The sequence below is a fragment of the Salminus brasiliensis genome, chromosome 21 (assembly GCF_030463535.1).
Source record: "Salminus brasiliensis chromosome 21, fSalBra1.hap2, whole genome shotgun sequence".
In the NCBI taxonomy this organism is placed as follows: domain Eukaryota; kingdom Metazoa; phylum Chordata; class Actinopteri; order Characiformes; family Bryconidae; genus Salminus; species Salminus brasiliensis.
Genome location: NC_132898.1, coordinates 22,872,913 through 22,898,433, shown reverse-complemented (window position 1 = coordinate 22,898,433; position 25,521 = coordinate 22,872,913). Strand labels below are relative to the sequence as shown.

General features: G+C 41.5%; 2 protein-coding genes across 2 annotated transcripts; both read right to left on the bottom strand.

Annotated features, from left to right (window-relative positions):
• Window positions 1-1,702: 1,702 nt before the first annotated feature.
• On the bottom strand, window positions 1,703-13,223 carry tmem240b (transmembrane protein 240b). Its single transcript, XM_072665908.1, has 4 exons — window positions 12,962-13,223; window positions 12,644-12,750; window positions 9,109-9,311; window positions 1,703-4,648 (listed from the first exon to the last, which is right to left on the bottom strand). The coding sequence occupies exons 1-4, from the start codon at window positions 12,995-12,997 to the stop codon at window positions 4,488-4,490; spliced, it is 507 nt and encodes a 168-aa protein (XP_072522009.1). The 5' UTR covers window positions 12,998-13,223; the 3' UTR covers window positions 1,703-4,487.
• A 1,336-nt stretch (window positions 13,224-14,559) lies between these two features.
• Window positions 14,560-24,526, bottom strand: ssu72 (SSU72 homolog, RNA polymerase II CTD phosphatase). Its single transcript, XM_072666088.1, has 5 exons — window positions 24,301-24,526; window positions 22,788-22,931; window positions 18,078-18,217; window positions 17,202-17,320; window positions 14,560-17,069 (listed from the first exon to the last, which is right to left on the bottom strand). The coding sequence occupies exons 1-5, from the start codon at window positions 24,378-24,380 to the stop codon at window positions 16,968-16,970; spliced, it is 585 nt and encodes a 194-aa protein (XP_072522189.1). The 5' UTR covers window positions 24,381-24,526; the 3' UTR covers window positions 14,560-16,967.
• Window positions 24,527-25,521: the final 995 nt, after the last annotated feature.

Genomic DNA, 25,521 nt, shown 5'->3' with positions numbered 1-25,521 from the left:
CATTTATTACTGTAGATTAATAGTTTAATAACATCATATCCACATAATGAATCCAGCTTCCAGTCTTCATCACTGACCTCCAGTAAGAGCAGCAGTGCCTGTATAGCTCATACACACAATCTGTGATTCATCTCTGTAGAGATTGTAGCCTCTTGCGGATTCCAGTGCCAGCGTTCCTGGTTTTGTCTGCACTAGTGGGGAGTCTTGTTCGTAATTATGTCAGGCTTGATGTACTTTAGGTCACAGACACATCCATGGCATGTCAACAGCTGGACATAAGTTTAGTTTTTATCAGGAAAGCCTCAGTAGAACTTTACAAGTATTTGTATTTGAGCAAGATGGCTATCCAGGCTAAATCCCAATTGGCCCCAGGCTCCCTACTAGGACAGGAGTGGACAGAAGCTCTTATCTGACCACACCACTGTGGATATATTTTGCCATAATAAACCCTAATGACTTAAACAGGGAGTCATTTTGGTCTGTATGTGTCTGTGTGGTCAGTAGAAATGGATGGAGGGGATGGGTTGGGGTGGCGGGTAGTAAACGTTAAATAAAAGAAAAACCATGGCTATGTGAAATGTGTAATGTGTTGTTTGTGTTATAGATCCCTTGTACAATGTCTGTTAATGTCACGAAAACAAAGGAACGTGTTTAACTAATAAGATGGAGAACATTTATATGGCCAACAATAAAATAACACTGATTTCCTTAAACATTTTGGTATGTTTGCAGTTCACTGTATATGAAAATCATCTGTACCATGCGTTTAACATCCTAAATAATATATATATATATATATATTCAGTGTATATATAAATATACAGCCATATGAGACTACAGCCTAAATAATATATATAACAATTATATATAGCCATATGAGATTACTCTAGAGCTTAGCTGTTCTGACAATGCTAACTGCTTCAGTTACCTAAACCCCTGGACTCCAGTCTAACAGACTTGCATCCTGTGATTGACATTACTGTAGCTAACATGTAGTTATGAGCTGCTTAGCACACAAAGCGCGTGGAGATGTTCAATAAACTTGCTTATGTGCTTTCTGACACTGTATGATTTGCTGTTATCTAGAATGTGGGGCAAAAAAGTATTTAGTCAGCCACTGCTTGTATGACCTTACAAGCTGTTTGCAATAATGCATGTTTGAACAATAGCACTACCCAGTATAGACGACATGTTTTTTTCGCTACAGGTGAAAACTTTGCTAAATGTGCTGATAATTTAACACTTCACATATAACATTTTACAAGCAGTATTACTTGTAGCTCCATTGTATGAAACACATTAGCACTGCGCTAACTTCTTGATGCTAAATCATCACACTCTTTAATCAAAGCGTGACACTCTGAGAACCACTGTTATCTACATTAGCATAGCTAGAACCTTATTTGTACTTTAGTCAATGTTCTAGATAATTGTGAGTCTTATACCGAGTCAGAAACCACATAATTGAGTCTTTTAGAGATTACTGAACACCTCCACACGGTCTGTGACTTAGCCATGCAGTTAGCATCTTGCCCATTAGATCATTGGTAGCTTGCAGTACTTAGCCTAGCAACATTAGCCCTGTAGCTAATGAAACAGGCCCAAAGAACTACACTTGGGCTAATTTGTGGAACGTTTTAAACAACAATCGCTGTCAAATCCAGGTTTGCTCAGTGGGAGTGAAAGGAACAGTCCGAGTGGGTTCACGGTTCGACTCCACCTTTTAATCGAACACACAAACATCTTCACGAAAACGACAGTCGTTTTTTTGGACAGTCGGGTATGGAAGAGAAGGTGTTTCCCTTCCAGCTTAAACTAGATTCATCCTTTAACAGCTTTTTAGATGCAGACATTTGGTATCCCACAACAATACACACAATTTTACTGAAAAATAAATAAACAAATACATAAATAAACAAACAAAAACTGATAGCAAAACAAACAAAATTTCATCAGACGTCTCCATACCCATGTACAACAAATCCATTTACAGCAAGAGATCTAGGAGGAACCTGCCCATGCTGATGATGCCACACAAAAATATCTACCCCATGTTTTTGCACCATTACAGTTGAAACTGCACCACAGTACTAAAGATTTGTGGGCATGCCGTTTTTTTTTTTCCTAAAATAGACACAAAATGTTTCCCCTCAATACACAAATTCACCCCCCTTTAAAAAAATGCAAATCCTGAGTTCCTAAGTACACCCCATCCCTACCCCCACTCCACCCACCCAGGCTGTACAAAACTAACACTACCCACAAAAACTCGTAAAAACAGACATTAGCAAGCAAAATAAACATCTAATCATCAAAAATGGAATACCTCGGGCAGAAAAAAGTGCAAGTTGGGTCCGGTCCCTGTCCGAAGTGAAACGGAGAGCTGCTGATGGTAGGCTGGACGTTTACACCAGGCCTTCAGTCCTGTTGTCATTACAATACACAGCACTCGGCAGAGTGTGTATGTGTTTGTGTTTGACTTTGTTTGAGTGTTTGAGACCAGGTAAGTGTTCAATCTATGTGTGTGTGTGTGTGTGTGTGTGTGTGTGTGTGTGTGTGTGCTGGAGCAGCCGTGTTACTGTTTGTAGATGTTGTGAGTGTGGGCTGCAGCTCCCACTGCAAGTGACTGTGTGAGCTTGTGTGTATGAGTGGGCACAGGTGCCTGTTGTGGTTGTATATATGTGTATGTATGTGTGTGTGTATGTGTGCCAGCAGCAGTTCTAAACCTGCAGTTTCAGTGCAAGTGGCTTAATGTTAGCGCCCCCTAGCTGTTAGAACAGCCGTATTTCCTCACAGAGTGCGTATTATCAGCCCTGGATCTGAGACGGGTTTCTGACAGAAATGAACAGGTTCATAAACTCTGTAGTCAACACACCCTTTACTCCAAACCCCACATGTTTAGTTATGTGTACATTTTCCCACAGAATGTCTCTGGATCCTCTGAAATACAAGGACATTAACCCTTTTAAACCAAACAGCCAGTGTGTGGCCCATTCACCAAGTCTATACCCTCAAACCACATAACTTACGTATTTTCATAGCAGCTACTGAATAATTTATAGTAGCTACTAGATCACATAGTAGATATTGAATCATTTATTACAAATACTGAACCACTTATAGTAGATTCTGAATCCTATATAGTACATAATTAATTAGATACTAAAGCATTTACTGTAGATACTATATCATTTGTAGTAGGTACTCAATATGGAACCATTAATTGTAGATACTAAATCATTTATTAATTAGAAATCCTTAATTAGAAATACTGAATATTTATAGTGGAAACAGAATCATTAAATGTAGATACTGAACCATTTATAAAAGAGCTTGAATTCTTTATAGTAGATAATAAATAAATTATAATAAATACTGAAGCATTTACAGTAGCTACTAAATATGGATTCATCAATTGTAGATAATGAATCGTTTAATAGAGATTCTGAATCCTTTATAGTTGATAATGAACTGGTTACAGTAGATACACAAGCATTTATTGTAGATACTGAATCATTTATCTAGATACAGAATCATTTATAGTAGTTACTAAATAATGGGTTTTAAAACTAAAAAAGCCTACGGTTCAAGGGGTTACGGAGTCAAAATATGAATAACGCTACATCCATGCTACATGCTAAGCTAACACTGTGCTTTGAACTGACGTTGCACGAAAGAAAGCCAACTATTAAACCTTAGCAACATTCTGTATCAGTTGTTCCTTAAAACATCAACTTAAGAATCATGTTGATGCTCCACTGACTGTAACATGGACAATGGCGTCTCGGCCATTTCCACTCCTGGCCGACGCGCTGCTACTGCACTATGGAACTTTGTTGGAGCTGCACGAGACTTTTCGCTAGAACTGCGTAACGTTGCGTAACCCGAGTCATATACGTGTAAAATCTTACTCTACCACCTTAGTCCACATGCTTCTTGCACTACAGATGCCACTCTTGTATCTCTCTTGTCTTGTCAACAAATGCACCTGTACAGCTGCCCATGAGGGGGGGGCACTCAAAGCCTGAATTGCATTTATGGCAGTGGAGTAAAAGTGCATTACACGCCCCAACTGTAGGGGGAGCCCAGGAGCAAAAAATACCAATTTTCACCCACTTCAATATTGTTAGCAAACAACACCAGCTACTTAAGCTACTTAGCTTAAAAGTGCTAAACACAATAAGCTAACATCTTTTAACAAAGGCTGCTGATCGGTTTAAGGTGTTTTGTTGAGGTCAGTCTTATACAGGACTCTTATATAGTGTGCAGGAGTGTTAGCTTAGCATGTAGCACTGTTCCTATTTCAGCTCCTTAATGAGTTTGTTGTTCAGAGGATTCAGAGACATTCAAGTGTGATGCTAACACAGCATGCTAATTGTGTCCAAGCCTAAAGCCACACTGTGCTCTGTAACTGCAGGTGGATTCATCTTACTCAGGTACTCGTTGCAGTGTGTGTGTGTGTGTGTGTGTGTGTGTTTGTGTGTGTGTTAGAGTCTGCGTGGGCTCGGATGTCCGTTATGGTAGTGTTTCTGTTTGATATGCACCACATTGTTCCCTCCCGTATCATCCGGCCTGCGCAGCTGCAGTCGCCGGTGCAGCTCCCTCACGTCACACACACGGGTCACCCACTTCCACGAGCGCCATGCGTCTGCACAGAGAAAAGAGTGTATGTGTGTGTGTCATCAAAAGAAGGGCATTAGTTATGAAACACAAAACCATAAATGTTCTCCCAATTAAAGACATAAAGTAATTAAGTCATGTTCAGTGTCTGAAGTTTGCTTTTTTAGTTTTAGCATTGGAGCTATGAGGCTAATGGAGCTAACAAGCAATGGAAGCTTTTACTTAGGACTGGGCGATATGCTAAAACTATTATATCATGATATTTAAAGTACGGCTGCAACTAACGATTATTTTGTTAATCGATTAATCTGTTGATTATTTTTCGATTAATTGATGAATCGGATTACAAATACATTTCCATGTCTTTGTTTGAAAATTGTACATTGAATAATTACAATTACATTAAAATAATAAAGAAAAATAAGCGCATTAGAAGACAGGCTGGGGGGTGCAAAGCACTATTGTAAGTCGCTCTGGATAAGAGCGTCTGCTAAATGCCTTAAATGTAAATGATGCAAACACTGCACTGTATTGAAGTGAGGAGTGAGACAGGATGAACTGCATTTAGTTTGTATGTAGTGTCTTCACTCATACTTAGCTTAATCATTATTTACCACCATTGTGTACAAGTAAGTTACACGTTTTTATAAAGCACATTTAAACACTGTTTAAGCGAATTAAACTGATAATAAAAGTAACACACACACACACACACACACACATACCCTATTACTGTCATTGTCCAGTTAACAAGCGTAATACAGCATGTGCCGTGCTGTGCCAGTTTGCATAGTGTGAGTGCGCTGTTACGTTTCCTCACTTCAAAACAGAACAAACTCGGGATATTGTAGTGAATGTGCTCCACACTTTTGAGGATTTAATCCGAAGCTTCTTTTCTGCTGGTTCATTTTTTGGAATGTATTTACTTCTTGATGTTAAACTTACAGTGAGGAAAATAAGTATTTGAACACCCTTAGACTTTGCAAGTTCTCCCACTTAGAAATCATGGAGGGGTCTGAAATTTTCATCTTAGGTGAATGTCCACTGTGAGAGACATAATCTAAAAAAACAAATCCGGAAATCACAATGTATGATTTTTTAATAATTTATTTGTGTGTTACTGCTGCAAATATGTATTTGAACACCTGCCCGTCAGCAAAAAATTCTGGCCCTCAAAGACCTGTTAGTCTGCCTCTAAAAGGTCCACCTCCACTCCACTTATTATTCTAAATTAGAAGCACCCGTTTGAGGTCGTTAGCTGCATACAGACACCTGTCCACCCCACACAATCAGTAAGACTCCAACTACTAACATGGCTAAGACCAAAGAGCTGTCCAAAGATACCAGAGACAAAATTGTAGACCTCCACAAGGCTGGAAAGGGCTACGGGGCAATTGCCAATCAGCTTGGTGAAAAAAGATCGACTGTTGGAGCAATTATTAGAAAATGGAAGAAGCTAAACATGACTGTCAATCATCCCTCGGACTGGGGCTCCATGCAAGATCTCTCCTCGTGGCGTATCAATGGTCCTAAGAAAGGTGAGGAATCAGCCCAGAACTACACGGGAGGAACTGGTCAATGACCTGAAGAGAGCTGGCACCACTGTTTCCAAGGTTACTGTGGGTAAGTACACTAAGACGTCATAGTTTAAAGTCATGCATGGCACGGAAGGTTCCCCTGCTTAAATCAGCACACGTCCAGGCCCGTCTTAAGTTTGCCCATGACCATTTGGATGATCCAAGTTCTGTGGTCAGATGAGACCAAAATAGAACTTTTTGGTCTGAATTCCACTCGCCGTGTTTGGAGGACGAAGAATGATGAGTACCATGCCAAAAACACCATCCCTACTGTGAAGCATGGGGGTGGACGCATCATGCTTTGGGGGTGTTTTTTTGCACATGGGACAGGACAACTGCACTGTATTAAGGAGAGGATGACCAGGGCCACGTATTGCGAGATTTTAGGGAACAACCTCCTTCCTCAGTTCAGAGCACTGAAGATGGGTCGTGGCTGGGTCTTTCAACATGACAATGACCCAAAGCACACAGCCAGGATAACCATGGAGTGGGTCCGTAAGAAGCATATCAAGGTTCTGGAGTGGTCTAGCCAGTCTCCAGACCTAAACCCTATAGAACATTTTTGGAGGGAGCTCAAACTCAGTGTTTCTCAGCGACAGCCCAGAAACCTGGCTGATCTGGAGAAGATCTGTGTGGAGGAATGGGCCAAAATCCCTGCTGCAGTGTGTGCAAACCTGATGAAAAACTCTGTAATTGCAAACAAAGGCTACTGTACCAAATATTAACATTGATTTTCACAGGTGTTTAAATACTTATTTGCAGCAGTAACACACAAATAAATTATTTGAAAATCATTGTGATTTCCGGATTTTTATTTTTTTAGATTATGTCTCTCACAGTGGACATGCACCTAAGATGAAAATTTCAGACCCCTCCATGATTTCTAAGTGGGAGAACTTGCAAAGTCGCAGGGTGTTCAAATACTTATTTTCCTCACTGTATTTTGAAGATTACGCCTCCGCTCCGGCTCACTTCGTTCAACTCTTATTTATTTCTTTTTTCCAGCGTAGATGAAGTCCCGCAGGTGATGTAAGCAGATCACAAGGCGAGTAACACAAAATCGTACAACACAACAAATCGACACCTTTAATAAATGAGTATTATCAACTGTATCGATTCGTTGTTGCAGCCCTAATTTAAAAACATTTTCACAATGCATAATATTAATCACGATAGACATGATTACAGAGAAAATGCATCAGTAGTGACAGATTTTTAAAAAACACTATTCAGATACTCTCCCATACTTAGTATAATGATTTTTTTTCCCAAATTTGCCACACTTCATCCAGTTAAACCAGTCTAATTACACAGTTTAAAATGAAACATGCAGCTGATCAGTGTTATTTAAGCACTGACTAAATCATCTATATGCTAAGAAAAGCATATTGTGTATCACAATAACAAAATTTATCACGATACAAAAAAATGTTGTCATATTGCCCATCTCTACTTTTACCCGACCAATCAGCACTGGAGCTGATGGAAGCACATACATCTCCAAACAGCACTGAAACTATCAGGCTATTTTGGCTAAGAAGTAATGGAAGTGTATAATCTGCAAATCAGCACTGGAGCTACAAGGCTAATGTAGCTTACAAATAATGGAAGCTTATGCCTCACCATTTAGTACTGGAACTGCTGACCTCACCTCAAACTGTGTGGAAGTGTTGAAGACTGGTATCTGATGTGTGACGTATCTGACATTTATGTAAATACTGGTCTTTATCCTCCTTTAGTGGAATATTGCGCTCTCCAGATACCGCAGTGCCACTGTACGAGGACAGTAGGCACGTTTATGACTGATGTGCCAAATGGTATATATTTGATTGAGTTGGGAGTGCCCCTTTAACGTCTGGATGTGTGAGACGGGTGCAATGGAGGATGGAGTGTATTTGCCTGCAGGCTGAGGAGTTAAAGAGGGCAGGCAGAGCGGAGAGGAGGAGGAGGAGGAGGAGAAAGAGTGAGAGACGCTGAGAGAAGGAGACACTACTGCACTCCTGAGTCACCTCATTCATAACATTAGAAGACAGGCTGGGGGGTGTTACACACACTTGAGCCGAGGAGTGAGAGAGAGGAATGTGAAACGGAGAGGGGGTGAAACGGATGACAAAAGAAGACAACCAACCATTAATATTCCAACACTGAGCTGCACTCTGACACCAGCCTAGAACACACCAAGTTCACACTCCTGATTCACACACACAAACAACACCGACACACACACAAAGAGAGAGAGAGAAAGAAAGAGGAAAGAGAGATGGAGGGGGGAGAGGGGAGAGGGAAAAGAGAGAGAAAGAGAGAGAGAGAGGAAGAGAGAGGATGGAAAGGAAAAGTGGAGAGTGAAAGTAGAGGGGTAGAGAGTGATTTGAGAGAGAAAAGAAAGAGAGACAATGGGAGGAGAGAGGGAGAACAGAGGGAAGGAAGAGGAAAGGAAAGTAAGAGGTGGGGGGAGAGGAGAGAGAGAGAGAGAAGAGAGAGAGAGAGAGAGAGAGAGAGAGAGAGAGAGAGAGAGAGATCTGGAGAAATTGTAAACACACACTCTGCGGTCATGGGCAGTGTGTGATGGTAAAGTGTGTGCTGTAAATCCCATATAAACCCCTCAGAGATATCACACACACTTTTGAGGGACACTGCACACTGCAGCTTACACACACACACACACACACACACGCACACTCTAACCCCTCTAGACATACAGCTTTTCAGAATTAAAACGAAACTAATCCCCCTCTCCCTCTCTCTCTGTCCCCATATTTAATATCAATCTCTCTCTCTCTCTCTCTCTCTCTCTCTCCCTCCCTCACTCTCTCTCTCTAGCATTTAACTTGAAAAGCAAACCTCATACACCAAACATGACTCGCCCGATCGACTGTTTTAAGTGTTCCTTCAACCCTCGTGGCACACTCACCTTGCTGTCGACGGGTTCTCCAGGCCCGCAGAACCCGGTGAAGAACTCCATCCAGCCACAGCAGAACCCAGCTGAATATAAAACCCAGGAGCAGCCCCAGAACCAAGTCCATTTCCTGCTTAGTGACGCTGCTGCCCCCTGTTGGCCCGTCTCTGTCCAGCGAGCTGGAGCCTTCATATGGGATCACATATTGCACTCGGTCTCTGAAGAGAGAGAGAGAGAGAGAGAGAGAGAGAGAGAGAGAGAGAGAGAGAGAGAGAGATATGAAGAAGTTCCATTACATTCCAAGCTATGAAAAAAAAACATCCCCGACTGTGCAACTGTCCAAGTGTACTCTCTGTCTTCAAGATGTGGTAGGGTTGATCCCTGGTGATGCCACAGCCATACATCAGTGCCTGGAAGTCGCAGAGAGCATCTCTGGAAGTTTGTCCCCCTTTGTGGCAGTGACAGCCTCTACTATTCTAGAGGCTTTTTCTAGGCTTTATGCTAGATGTTGGAACATTGCTGTGAGGAGGATTTGATTGCATCTAGCCCCATAAGAGTGAAAGCACCAGTGAGGTCAGCACTGAGGTTGGATGATTGATGTGCTTACAACTGCTGCAGAGCGTGTTTTGTCGGTCAGTGCTTTTCTATAGAGATTATACAGCTGTGTCAGTAATAGGTGCACCTTCAAGCAGCTAAACCCGGTGTCCAAATACTTTTGACCATGTTCTTCATCCATAATATTAGCAAACAGAGTGAGTGAACAGACCTGTCCATAAAGTTAAACCAGCCAATCTTCCAAGGCGCACATCTACTCTCCCACACACGCTGCGCATCTCTTCCTCCAACACACACACACACACACGCATCAGGAGAGGATTAAGCCGCCAGGAGGGATGTGCATGTGTGTGTCTGTGTGTGTGTGTGTGTGTGTGGGAGTAAAAGAGTTCTCTCATTGCAAATCAGCGCTGCTGAAAATGCCACAGCGCACCACAGGCTGGATCTCCCCACGCTGCTCTGCTGCTGCTGCTGAGGACGGATTACAGCACGGCCTTCTCTGTTCACACACATCGCTTTACACTCAGTTTAGCGCCCTGCAAACACACACTCTCGCACACACACACACACTCAGACAGCTTACACTCACAAGCTTACAAGAGAGGCAACAGCACTTCACCTTTAAAGTGACAGTGCAGCGATTAGAGATGCTAGTCTTATCCATCCTCAGCATACAACTGATACAACACCTGAAGAACCTGATCTCAAAGCACCTGACTGTATGGAACCAGGTCTCTTTGCACCTGATCTCAATACATTTACATGTATGGAACCATGTCAAAATGCACCTGACTGTACAGCACCTGGTCTAAATGCAGCTTATCTCAAAATACTTGAATGAATGGAACCTGGTCTCAAAGCACCTGAATGTACAGCATCTGATCTCAATACACCTACATCTATAACATTCGATCTTAAAGCACCTAAATGTATGGAAGGAGACCTGGTCTCAATACACCTGAACGTATGGAACAAATGTAAATGCACCTAAATGTACACAACCTGATCTCAGTGCACCTTGTTGTATGGAATCTGGTCTCAATGCACCTGGTCTTAAAACACCTAATGGAAGCATTGGAACCTATTCTCAGTGCACCTGATCTAAAATCACCTGAATGTGTGACACATGATCTCAACACACCTGATCATAATACACCTGGTCTCAGTGCACACCTGGTCTCAATACTCATGAATGTATGAAATGGATTCTGATCTCAGTACACCTGATCTTAATGCACCTGACCTCAAATACACCTGAAAGTATGGAAGCTGGTTTCTATACACCTGATCATAATACACCTAGTCACAATGCACTGGTCTCCGTACTCATGGATGTATGGAATGGAACACCTAAATATATGGAATGGAACCTGGTCTTCATGCACCTGAACATATGGAACGGAACCTGGTCTTCATGCACCTGAACATATGGAACGGAACCTGGTCTTAATGCACCTGAACATATGGAACGGAACCTGGTCTTAATGCACCTGAACATATGGAACGGAACTGGGTCTTAATGCACCTGAACATATGGAACGGAACCTGGTCTGAATGCACCTGAACATATGGAACTGAACCTGGTCTGAATGCACCTGAACATATGGAACGGAACCTGGTCTTAATGCACCTGAACATATGGAACTGAACCTGGTCTTAATGCACCTGAACATATGAAACGGAACCTGGTCTTAATGCACCTGAACATATGAAACGGAACCTGGTCTGAATGCACCTGAACATATGGAACTGAACCTGGTCTTAATGCACCTGAAGATATGGAACGGAACCTGGTCTGAATGCACCTGAACATATGAAACGGAACCTGGTCTGAATGCACCTGAACATATGGAACTGAACCTGGTCTTAATGCACCTGAACATATGGAACGGAACCTGGTCTGAATGCACCTGAACATATGAAACAGAACCTGGTCTTAATGCACCTGAACATATGGAACTGAACCTGGTCTTAATGCACCTGAACATATGAAACGGAACCTGGTCTGAATGCACCTGAACATATGGAACGGAACCTGGTCTGAATGCACCTGAACATATGGAACGGAACCTGGTCTGAATGCACCTGAACATATGGAACGGAACCTGGTCTTAATGCACCTGAACATATGGAACGGAACCTGGTCTTAATGCACCTGAACATATGGAATGGAACACCTAAATATATGGAATGGAACCTGGTCTTCATGCACCTGAACATATGGAACTGAACCTGGTCTTAATGCACCTGAACATATGGAACGGAACCTGGTCTTCATGCACCTGAACATATGGAACGGAACCTGGTCTTAATGCACCTGAACATATGGAACGGAACCTGGTCTTAATGCACCTGAACATATGGAACGGAACTGGGTCTTAATGCACCTGAACATATGGAACGGAACCTGGTCTGAATGCACCTGAACATATGGAACGGAACCTGGTCTGAATGCACCTGAACATATGGAACTGAACCTGGTCTTAATGCACCTGAACATATGAAACGGAACCTGGTCTGAATGCACCTGAACATATGGAACTGAACCTGGTCTGAATGCACCTGAACATATGGAACGGAACCTGGTCTGAATGCACCTGAACATATGGAACGGAACCTGGTCTGAATGCACCTGAACATATGGAACGGAACCTGGTCTTAATGCACCTGAACATATGGAACGGAACCTGGTCTGAATGCACCTGAACATATGGAACGGCAGTGCACCTGCTTTTAATGATCTTTACTGTAACACACCTGGTCTCAGTGCACTGGAATCCAGCACACCTGATGAAAGTACACAGCTGGACAAACCCACATTCATCATAATTCACCTGAATGTTCACAACCTGTTTTCTGCAACCTTCACTGTAGCACACCTGATCCTGATCTGACCCCCTGAAGACACTGCTCACCTGGATCAGGTGTGTTAGATTAGGACTGAAACCAGACACCCACCCTCACTCCCTCCCTCCCTCCCTCCTTCCCTCCTTACCTGCCACAGGTGCAGTGACACACGCGATCCGCCCCGCGCACGTGCGGTAGAATGTAGTTGTGAAAGCGGTCCAGCAGCGCGTTCATGTCCAAGCAGCACGCGATGGCCTAGAGGAGGAGGAGCAACACAGCGCTGTGGTCATCAACACAAACACACACACACATACATACCCACAAACACACACACACACACACACACACACACTCACAACAATGAAGATCTCAGCGAGTGTCGCGCTCGCGCTCCCACTGCACACCAAACGCGTCCACAGCACAGCTCTATGTGTGTGTGAGCGCGCGCGCGAGTGTGTTTCCTCACCATCACCACAGCAGCGCCGCTGAGCATGAAGATCATCCTCCTCCTCCTCACTGCAGCTCCATCGATCACGACGTCACACCAGCCCGAGCCCCCATGCCTGCGCGCGCGCGGGGCTCTAACTGCCCCCTCGTGCCCCTGCTTTCCCACTAACACACACACACAGACACACAGCAGCGCGTGAGGCTCCGCGGGCTCTACAGAACGGTACCTCGCGCTCCCCTCCGCGCCATATACTTCCGCTGGCGCGCGCCTCCCACCGCGGCGCCCCCTAACGGTTCTGGCGGGAAGAGCTGAACTCAGACACACACACACACACACACATACGATACACGTGTAGTCAGCACACACAGTAAACACTGAACACGCACTACACTGCACAGATACACACACTGTACAGCTGGTCTGATCTGTGGCAGAATTATTAGGGCAGATATTTTATTACTACCATTTACCTACTTTATTATCTACTTATTACACTTTTAATATATGTTCACTATTTACACACATATATATATATATATATATATATATATATAAGTTATATGTAATATATATGTAAAGTTATATGTAATATATAGTAAGTAAAATACTGTACTATATCTATAAGTATAGTACAGTATTTTACTTACTGTATATTTTTCAAACTTTACATTTTACACATTGTATCATTTTAAACATTGTATCACACCTTCTAAACTTACAGTATTTTTGTACATTATTATACCTTTATGTTTCAATTTTAGTGTCACATTTTATCTGTATATTATTTGACTTTACAGTATTATACTTTTCCAATCATTTATCAGTCTTTTCACTATTATTACCTTAATGTATATTTTATGTATATAATGCATCATTTTCTAATTTAAGTGTCATTTCTACTGTATATATTTTTAAATTGTAGTAACTGACCACAGTATATTCTTCCAATTGAACAGTATTTTACGTTCACCATTTGTAAGCTTTTTTATATTACTTTTCTTTCTTTTAAATTTTACAGTCTACATTTACAGTCTATACACATTACAATACTTTACTGTGGACCATGTTCAATAGTGTTAAACATACTGTATATGTTTTTAAATGTTACTATTTATTTATGCAATGTATATTTGTTTCCAAACACACACACACACACACAACCCATACACTATACATACTACAGCCACACTCACACATCACACTCTCTGCCACCCTTCCTAGACTTTACCTGCACAGGTAAACACACCTGTGAAACACAACCAGGTCAGTGATACCTGCAGGGGGTTACTGACACCGGGCTGCTTTACCTGCAGTAATAATGCATGCAGATCACACACCTCAGCTCACATTCTAAGCGTGTGTGTTAACTGTTGTTCCATTATCTTGATTGATTTGAGTTTATGTCCCATTAGCTAATCAGTAAATAGCTCAGTTGGCCTGGTGACCATACCGGTGCACTTTGTAGGTATTCAGTTACAGACTGCAGTTTATCAGACTCCCTCGACCCATTATCAGTAGAGAGAGACAACCATCAGACATCTGAATGAATGGAGTCAAGGGGGGTTCTGATAAAGTGGCCACAGATTGTTACTCGGTAAATAAAGACAGCAGATTGGTTGCATTTTCTTCAGAGGTTTATTTTGCATTTTTAAGCTTAATATTTACACAAAGAAGTTCAGGCACTCTGGACTTGCGCGTTTTCCGCTTACAATTATACTTGTTTTCAATTTACAAAAGAAAAAAAAAAAAGAGAAAAAAACGGAAAAAAAAATCCAAAACAAAAAACAACTCATTCTATATATTTATCCAAGTCAAATAAGGTTTAAATAGCTATGAACAAAAATAATAGAAATTACAGAGAGACCATCAGAAACTCATTATCATCATCATCATCATCGTTGTCATTGTCATCAGTTCAAGTAAAAATGTTCTTATTTTTAAACACTAGTTCACTCAGACAGTCACACACACATACACTTCTCACTCAAATCTGACCCTTTGACCCCAATCTGCACAAATACACACAAACACACCAACGCAAATAGGGTCGTCATATTAATTATATAAAACAAATTAATAACAATAATAAAAAGAACAAAATGTTTAGCTGGAGAATGAAACTGCCGCTTTTAGAAATGAGAAGGCAAAACAAACAAGGGGAAAAGTGATAAATATAATTATGTATAATATATTGTGTTCTAATGTGTAACCGTTACAGCTGTTTTAGCCTAAAACATGAGCAGCAAAACAAACCCTAACAATTTTTGTAGATGTTCTAATTTCAGATAACTATATAATTTTTACTAGTAATATCAGATCTAAATCTTTTTGAAGAAATTGAGTAGTCATATTTCCAGAACTGCATACTGTGTGTAATGTAATTCTGACTAGTCTTGTGTTACCGCTGATTTACAGGGAATATCATTTTCTAATGATAATCAAGAATTGCATTAATCCAGGAAAAACTCCAATTACGGATATATACAAAATTCTAACCAGCAGAAACTGTCGTCTGACATTAATTATGCCCAGTCCAAACCCAGATTATAAATATCTACAATTACATTGCAAGAGATGTGAAACCGCACATATCTGAATTCATATTAATTTACAAAATTAGAGAGATCCTGAATTATCATTTTCAGCAGTCAAAATTAATTTACGGACATGTGGAGCTGATACCTACTCCGTAATTCTGACTTGTAAATAGCTCCATATAAATTCATTCTGACAAATGGTAATTTAATATCTCTAATTTAGTTTCAGATCTCAAAAGATCTTGACTACAATTAAGGTTTTAACCAGTATACCAACTATTATAAATATAAATATATAAATATATATATTTTTTAAATGATCCAACATTTTGCTAGTCAGAATTAGTAAAGGCCTATAATTAGTACTACTACTTTTATACTGGTAAATCTGTAATTGGAGTTTAATTACATTTTTATTATTACAGATATTGAGATTCCATGTATATCTATTGTAATGCACGAGAAGGCAGACTTACATTATGTATAAGTGGAACGGCTGTACATCTGATATTACTAGTAAAAATTGTGCATATCTTTAAAAATGTGAATTTTTACTAGTAAAAGTTGAGTTACGATTTGTATCCTTTAGGCTAAAACAGCTCACTATAAACCATGGTGGGTCTGATTAAAGGGGAACGAATAATAATAATAAAAAAAAGTAATGTAAATTGTAAATATGATGCTAATGATGTGACTGAAGTGAATGTGCATGTGTGTGTGTGTGTGTGTGTGTGTGTGTGTGTGGAAACTCCAGGTGCAGAAGCTGTCAGTTGGTATTTAGAATGTTGTTTGGGTGATTCAGTGTGACGGGATGGTGTGGTGTGAGAAGGCTGAGGTCAGTGTGGATTCTGCATGGGTTCTTGAGGCTATATTCACTGAATAACTTGAGGCAAAACCGAGGAAAGTCTGATTAAAATCAGATAATCCTGACTTTTGGCTTAATTTATCCAGCTAAATGATGGTGCAATATCGCCATAAACAGCTTGTTTGATCCAAATCACAGCTTCCAGGAAGGTATGATTTGGATAGAAGCCAAAACAATGTACTGGCCATTTGCTGTTTATTTACAGTCTTGTTTGTTTAATGCGATTCAGTCAGATGCATGTTTGCGTATGAAAGATAATTATTACTTATATTATTGTTATTAAAAATGCAAGGCTTAATGAAAACCTTTGGGCAGAAGTTATCCAGCTAAACGAGAAATAATGTTGTGTGCAATCTCCCTGGATGGCCTGAGGTGGTTGCCTGTGTGTTTCTGTACCAGTTCACATCTTTTCTGCTAGACCGAACAGCGACCAGACCAGCACAGGTCTGAGGTTTAGACTAGGAGACCTGTATTGATGTGTGTGTGTGTGTGTGTGTGTATATGTAAAGAGAAGGCAATCAATTTCTGTGTGTGTATGGACCTATGACTATTGCATGTGTTCAGTGTCAGTATGTGTGTGTGTGTGTGTGTGTGTGTGTGTGTGTGTGAGATTATTCAGTGGTCAGTAAAAGCAGACTGTGTGGAGGAACGGGCGGCTGCTTTTGTCCTCAAACTCCTGCAGCAGCTCATCTATTTCATTCTCCATATCATCAGTGTGCTGAATCTGAGAGAGAAAGACAGAGAGGGAGAGAGAGAGTCAGCCTTGTCAACACTCTAACCAGCACTGAAGCCTGTCACTCACCTGTGCACAGTGCTACAGGGATTGTGTGTGTGTGTGTATGTATTGGATACTTACACACTGGCAGAGCTCACAGATGAGGAAGGCTCCGAGTGTGGCCTCCTCGTGGTTGTCCTGGACGTCCACATTGATGACGTGCACAGGCTGGAACGTCTCCTGCTCACGGGAGTTCAGGTCTGATGAGAACAAACACAAACCCACACACTCAGTTTTACACACTCCCCTACGTTTTACATTAACAGACTAACATTAGATCAGCAGTGCTCAGCAACACCAGCCAAACCAAGAACTCTCACAAAGAATTTGCATTTCTCTCACCATGACTTACCTTCCAGAACTCTCACAAACACTCGCATTCTAGAAATATTAAATTCCAGAACTCTCACAAACACTCGCATTCTAGAAATATTAAATTCCAGAACTCTCACAAACACTCGCATTCTAGAAATATTAAATTCCAGAACTCTCACAAACACTCGCATTCTAGAAATATTAAATTCCAGAACTCAGCATTACTCATATTTCAAAACCCTCACAATTACTTGCATTCTGGAACTGTTGCAATTACTTACATCACAGAACTCTCACATTTTGGAACTCATTCTAGAACTCTTCTGGGCAGCTACAAGTTCTCTAGAAGCAGGCTGGGTTTAGGCTGCATTATTTTGATGAATTTTCTTATGTTGATTTAATGAACACGCTTCTTTGAAACACCCACACACTTGTCTGGAGCTGTGGTTGCTCAGGACGGTCACAGCACACAGTTAAACACACTGTGGTTGGCTCTTCAGTGACTCTTCAGAACAGTGGCTCTCATTGTAGCATATCTAAACTCAAGGTCACATGCACCCCATCACTGAGATCTGAAAGCAAACCCATACACACACACACACACACACACACACACACACACACACAGACTAATCTGCTCACCCTCTAGGACCTGGTCATACACTCTTTCCTCACATGTGATGACCAGATCAAACTGCTCTTTACAGCTCTGGAACCGCTCCGGCCTTGGCTTGATGCGCTTGTTCCTCTCCAGCATGTGAAGAATACCGTTCTGTGTGTATCTGAACAGCAGCAGGGTCAAGGAAATACCACAATAGATACTGACTGACACACACATAGAAAAACAAACAGCAATGATGTGCACATAGTGCTCAAATATTACTAGATTTGGACATTTAATTGGTTCAACATTTAGAAAGTGACTGAATGTGACAACAGTGTAAACGCTAAACAGAACGGAGTCATCTGATGTGCTCTAAACATAGATCATGTGACTTCAATGTCACTCAAGCACCAGCCTACATTGTGAGCTCTTCTTCCTTTCAAGATAGATCAGTTTCATTTTTTCCCTTAAAATGTCACCAATAAGCTTTAAAAACTGTGGAGCATCTGCACCCTCTATTGGCCAAACAGCATCACAGCTTCAAACAGCGCCGCTGGACTATTATTCCACAGTGCACAAAACAGAACGAAAAAACAAAGAACCATCTCTGCTCCAGTACCTCCTAAATATAACCAGAATATAACCTCAATGTTTGACAAACTGGGATTTAGCATTTTACTCATAAAAAACAAACACAAAAACCACCCCCACAACATCTAGAAATCATCATTCATAAATATTCATGGGTCCTACGATAAAGATAAAGGCTTTTCTTTCAACACTTAGTCACCTGCAGTTTAATACAGCCATTTAATTCATTCCCCACACCCATCGGAGAACCTACTCGCATCTACACGAGTTTTATATGGAATGCTGATGATAGTAAAATACCCAAAATCTTCTCAAGACTCTGGTAAAACAGTGTCTCAGGGATCAGGCAGTGTCTTCATGATGTAATAACTTTCAGTGAGGGAGCTTTTAGAGGTTCCATTCACCATCCATCGTTCTGACTGGGTACGTTTCTCCATCACACCAAACCCACTCTGGGTCACATCTTAAGCATTTTTTTTATGTGAAGAATTTTGAAAAAATTGGGTTGAGTTAGAGTGAACCTGCTGGACTGAACTGGAGCTGTTGTATGTTAAGGTGTGATTGAGGGACTGCCTGTGTGTTTACCCTTAATTCAAGTAATGGCTTTTAGTTTGCTTATCATGGTGATGGCATTTAAAATTCCATTCAGGAAAAAAAACAGAAGCTTTCTGAAACCGAACTCCTTCAACCAGAAAGGGCAGTTCTGGATTTAGGGAATTAAAAGGGAATCCAATGGATGGAGTACTACTGCCCCCTGGTGGTGGAAAGCTTCTGGCCTTGGCTCTGAACTGAGCGCAGATTCTTTAAGCTGCTCTACTTCATCTGTGGCAGGGGTGACCAAACTTATCCACAAAGGGCTGGTGTGGCTGGTCAGCCTTCAAGCGCTTCTGCTTGGCCTGCAGTCACACCTGCCCTTTGCGGTTAACATTGGACACCCCTGCCAAGTAAATCAGCTTACTGAATGCGCTCCACCCAGAGTTCCTGCACTATTAGACAAAACTAGACCACTACTGAGACGTACTGGCCTAAATCCCCTCAAAACCCTACACCAATAAAAACAAAATAGGTCCAGCAGTACTATTTACCATTACATGAAAAGATGGTTGCGAAGAGAAACAACTCCTTACTACTAATGTACTAATGACTAATGCAGCTGGACCCTGAGACTGAATTAGTAAGGTGTGTTAAGCCAAGGCGTCATTAATTGCATAAAAAGAACACTTTTAAGAACTTATTCTCCGCCGTTCAGACGACTGAGGGGGGGGGGGGGGGGGTCTCAAAGCTATGGTCCCCCTAGTATGGATCACCCTAGTCTCCAGATAAAGCATTTGTTTTGAATACAAATGCAAATACTTAGACAAAAAGGTTATACACTCATACAAGTATTTGCTCTGGTACGCTTGTATAAAATGATATAGCTCCAGTTTGAGTCATGTTTGTACAGAAACACAGCTTTGCAGTTCAGTGAGGCTGGCCTAGCTATAATATACTGACCATCGCTGAGAGATAGACTGATCATGTGACCAAGTTATTAGAGAGTAAAGATCAGACAGTAATAAATACTATAATGGCAAATCTTTACAACCTTTTTTTCCTGATCCAGTCAGTCACACTAAAGGTGAAAAATGTGGCCTAACCTGCTGTTTTTAAATAAAGAAGAAAGAGAAAAGCTCTGGCTCTGGTTGTGCTTGTATTATACAGACGCATAGTACAGTACAGTGAAGCTTACTCATCAGAACTGCTGCCACTTCATACCAGATCAGACTGACTCTCTGACTTAGTGTCAATTCATACTGTGGACACCCTACACCCCCCCTACAAAGTCAGCCTTGCATCCAGAGCATGTATGTGTTCTAGACACACAAGAGAACACCTGGATTAAGGTATTTGCTTTACTGTGCATTCCTTGCATATGTTTTGAGTATGAAGTATGTAATATAGATGTGTCAAAGTTGAGGATACTTGCATACTATGGTCATGATGGACACCATACTATTATCCAACAGTGCAACATGTAATGAAGCTACTCACATGGAACAATTAAAAAACGAAAAAAAGACGGATAGCGTAAATGTAAGCGCAGCTGCAAAGCAGACTGGTTACCACCTTGGTATTTTCTGTACTAACCTGCCAAACCCAAACCATTAGATTATTACATAATGTACATCTTCTAGTATTAGTAAGAAGTCATCACTGGGACACAGCTTATATTTGTAGCCCTTAAGCATATTTTTATCTTCGTAGTAAAATTGCTACTTAAGTTCACTGTACTCTGAGCAAAGGAATTAATCTATCTAGTCACGCACTTAAGAGAAGCTTGTAGGTCAACACTGTCCCGCTGAAACTCCTCACCACTGAGATGTAGACTAATCCAGTGAACAAGGCTTACAGAGACTGCTGAAACACTTTCCGATATTAGCTGCACTTGCAAACGTTACACGTAGAGTCAGAAGTCAAATCAAGTCAGTCATCTTGAGAAACCTAAAGAATAAGTGTCAGTGTCAAACTGCTTTAAATATAAATAAATAAATAAATATATTTGTTGTAGATCATGTCTAGGCAGGGGCACAGACTGACAGAAAAATGTAAATGAGTATTATGGCAAAATTCTAAGCGTTATGGGGCTCAAAATCCCTGACGGGGACTCTGGTGCTGAGGTTAAATTACCGAATTACCAGAGAGCATCAATTAAACCGCACTGACTGCAATGAGGGCAGATGATAAACATATCCATCTTCCATTTCTGAGATGATGGTGGAATAATTAAGAAATTTTGCCAATAGAAATGGACTTCCTGAAGCAGGCTGGCTCCATGCCTAATGCCAGGGGTGGGGCAGAGGAACTGTGTTCTCTAGAATAATGGTGTGCCATCCAATATGCTTGGGGTGAGTTGGGGTGGTGATCATCCAACCTCCTGACCTCACTAACTGCTCTTATCACGGAATGTAAGCAAGTCCTCACAGCAATGCTCCAGAGTCTATTAGAAAGCCTTTCTTGGACAGTAGAGACAGCTACTCTTAAAATCTAGGGGAAACGAAGGAGGTGTCCCAATCCTTTTGATCATATAGTGTACCCTAACCCAGTACTACTAATCTTTGTGCAGTAAATAGAAGGCCGCACATAAGTGATTTAATTTCTAGGTAATCGTAGGGCATCACTCAGATGAGATTAAAACAAACAAACAAATAAATAAATAATAAATAACAGGGGTGGTCAATGGGGGTTGGTGCCCAGAACAGTTCTCATACTTCCCTGCTTTAAAAGACCTACTAAACCTGGCAACTAACAGGAGAGTTTGATCAGGTGTGCTTGAGCAGGAAAAGTACAAAACTGCGACGAGTCTATCAGTTGTCCAAACACACACACGGGAACTGATGTGATGCCATGTGCAAGACTCCCCCACCCTCCAACACTTCTCACACAACTGGATTTAGAGTCACCCACAGATCCAGCTATTAAACCTGCTAGGTATTTGTCGGGGGGTTTCAAATCATCGCTGAGGACTCCATGAGCTCTCAGATTTCGTCTTTTGGGAGTTTACACACAGTGACTGAGACCGTGCCGATTTATGCCTGAACTGAGGCTTTTGTCTGACATTACCAAAAAAGTCTGTGTAGTGTGAACCTGGCATAACCAGAGAGGCATTTGACTATACAGAGTGCAAACCCATGTGCCTAAATCTTATCAGGATACAATCCATATACTACTCACATGAAGTGAGCAGGTGTAAACAGGGTCCTAGCTGGAAATAAACAGAGGAATTTGCGTTAATTTAGCCTACTAATTTAGTGTCCATCCTCAAAGCACCTCTGGTCCTCAAGACAAACATCACAAGGACCTTAAGTGCCACAAACTGCTGAAAAGGGCTTGAAATCAAAAGCTAATAAAATAAAAACCCAGCAATTTTTCTGTACTAGGCACCTTCATATCTAGAACAAGCAACCGTTCGGAACACAGAAGCAAAGACCTATAGGTTGATAAACGTATTTGCTCTGGTACAACTGTAGAAAAAGGTCTTCCAAGCAAAAAACAAAAAGCCAAGAGGCAGCGGCGATGCTGGGGCACAGACTATGTGAGTGAATGCGAAAGAGTGTAATGGTGGGGTGCAGTAGAGGGGTGTGTGTGTGTGCGCGCGCGAGTGTGCATGCTCGGGATACAGTTCCTTGTCTTTTCGGACCAGGTCGCTGTACATCTGTTCATAAGTGGTTTTGAAGTCATACACGTTGGGCTTGTCTGGAGCCGGGCCGGGGAGCTTGACGTGGGTGCCCGTCCCAAACGATCGTACGTCGAAGCCGCGCTTGCTGCAGAAACATGGAGAGACGGTGAACAGCTGAACACAAACACATCAACACACTCAGCAGCACCAAACACACACCTGAGCTGAGGAGGACATCTTCTGAATGACAGTTACTTACCTGCCTCTTACTCTACTCACAAAACAGAGTATTAAAAAAGTGAGTACGGATCTGTAACTCAGTAGTAGTACATCTCACTGTTAATGCTCACTAGTGTGTTTAAAAGAGGTCTCAGTGTCGTCTATTTACCAAAGACTTAATTCGTTCAGATACTTTCTTGCTGTGTGTGTATAAGAACACATGCAGCCAAGAGAATGGTGTCTGTTTGTGAGGATTTGAGTTCGTATTGAGTGTGAACAACTGAGTTAGTGTGTGCACACTAAAGTGAATGAGTGAGTTATCGAACATGCTCGAGTGAATGAGCACACACTAGAGTGCAGACTAGACTGATCGAGTCTGTGAACATAGGTGAGTTAATAGGTGAGTGAACAAGTCAATCCAAATGGCTCCTTAGTCTGTGTATAGTGTGCAACAAGCACGCTACAGCACAGCAGGAGCCATCATTACATGACTTATATAGAGCACTACATAGGGGATAAGTAGCCATTTTGTAAAAGTGTCTGTATGTGTGTGGGAGAATGGCTCAATCCCAAACAGCGGCTTACTCTCCATGTAATGTACTATCAGTCAAAAATAACAGCCTCTACATGCAAATAGGGCATAAGGTCAAACAGAAAGACCTGCAATGGCACAAGCCTCACTGTTTAAGAGTTAGTCCTCTATTAAGATGCAGAAGCCATCCACTTCCAGACTGGTGTAGTGCACTATGTAGGGAACAGGGATCCATTTGAGACTCCTTTGAGAAAGAGTGCAAGTGAGTGTGAACGCCTGTGTGCTCGAGCGAGTGAGGTAAAGAGGCAGAGAGTGCGAGTGTGCGATGTGTGTGTGTGTGTATGGACGGACGGATGGACGGACTGACGGATGGACTGACGGATGGACTGACTAACTGACTCCAGCTTCCGGTTGAGGGTTTAAAGCCGCTAAACAAAATCCTCCCCCGCTTCCGGCTGCATGACACAGCAGGGAGGCTTTAAAAAGGAGAAAAAACACTAGAAAACGAACAAAACCGACTAGATAAATAACTAGTCGAAATGGAGCCAGGTCAGATCGGAACCGCGGATCTGCTCCCCTCTGTCGGGTTTTGTTGTCAAAATGAGACGCTCCTTCTTCCGGTTTGTGCCTCTCTGTGGAGGAGCCGGTCAGATAAACACCCTGAGGGCTTAAACCTTTCTCTTCAAGGCTCTGAAGAAGCTGCTGATGTGTAGTTGTCGGTAGTTTGCTGTAGTTTGGTCGGTAGCTTCATCTCCGCCGTTACCTGAGGATGTTGTGAGCCTCCATGCTGCGGTTCTGGTTACTGGAGCAAACGACCGCCACGCGCAGCGGCTGGCTCGGCATCGCTCTGACCCTAAAGTCTCACAGTTCAGATGAAGATGATTAAAATTTTACAGCTCAGAAGAGAAGCTCGGCGGGGTGGTTTAGGAGAGAGAGCGAGACAGAGATGGACCTGCTGTAGAGAGCGGAGTAAAATGGCGGAGGGAGACGAGAGGGCGCTGACGTAATGCCGTGGGCGGAGCGGAGGATTGGGGCATGACGTCACCACGACACATAAGCAGAACCTGGTTTTGTTCTGTGTTTCTGAATCACATGGATAAGGGTTTTTTTCTTGCCACTGGAGTCAAATATATATATATATATATATATTAAATATACATAAAATATTATATAAAACCTATATTATATAAAACATAAACTGCTCTCTGGACATAAGTGTACTTTCCACAAGCCATCCGTGCCTTGAATGGGGACAGGGACTAGGACACTAAATCAAAGTATCTACATACACAAACTGGACCCTCACTCACTACAATACTCAACCATGGCACACGGAAAACACACTACGGACAATAATGAAAATATTTCTTTTTAACTCACACATACACTCACATACAGATAAATATGTACATATGTATACATATATATATATATATACACACACACACAGACACGCACGATTTCATCTCTGTATATATATATTTGTATATTTGTATTTTGTATTTTTTTTTTGCTTATATTTCTATATTTTCATATTTTTATATTTTATTCTTTAACTTAAATGTAACTTATTCTATTTTTATTTTTATTTTATTTTATTTTGCACTTTTACACTTTACTTCATTAAGTTAAGGTTTCGTTAAGTTTAAATGTAGATTTTTATTGTATAGCTTGATGTGGGCAGACTGTCATAAAAGCATTTCACTGCAAGTTATACTGTGTATGACTATGTATGTGACAAATAAAATTTGATTTGATTGATTTGTTCTTCCTACCTAAACACTAGCTGCTCTGCTTCCATACAAGATGCTGTGTACCAAACCAGACTGGTCTACCTCAGCTTACACTCCTGAACTCGCTGGGCCATATCTTACACCCTCTGAAAAGTGTGTTGCGACTCATTGCTATCTAACACCCCTCCAACAGTCTATTTTCACACTTTACACCTTTGCTTTTTAAATAGCAACGGTGCTTGCGAATATAT

Bases quoted from the DNA above. Each gene is read 5' to 3' on its own strand.
- tmem240b (XM_072665908.1), bottom strand. From the start codon at position 12,997: ATGATCTTCATGCTCAGCGGCGCTGCTGTGGTGATG. The intron at 12,751-12,961 runs GTGAGGAAACAC...CTCCTCCTCTAG, and splicing joins GCGGCGCTGCTGTGGTGATG to GCCATCGCGTGCTGCTTGGA. The intron at 9,312-12,643 runs GTAAGGAGGGAA...CTCTCTCTTCAG, and splicing joins TGTCACTGCACCTGTGGCAG to AGACCGAGTGCAATATGTGA.
- ssu72 (XM_072666088.1), bottom strand. From the start codon at position 24,380: ATGCCGAGCCAGCCGCTGCGCGTGGCGGTCGTTTGCTCCAGTAACCAG. The intron at 18,218-22,787 runs GTATCCCGAGCA...GCTGCTGTTCAG, and splicing joins GTCCGAAAAGACAAGGAACT to ATACACACAGAACGGTATTC. The intron at 17,321-18,077 runs GTGAGCAGATTA...TGTTCTCATCAG, and splicing joins GTATGACCAGGTCCTAGAGG to ACCTGAACTCCCGTGAGCAG.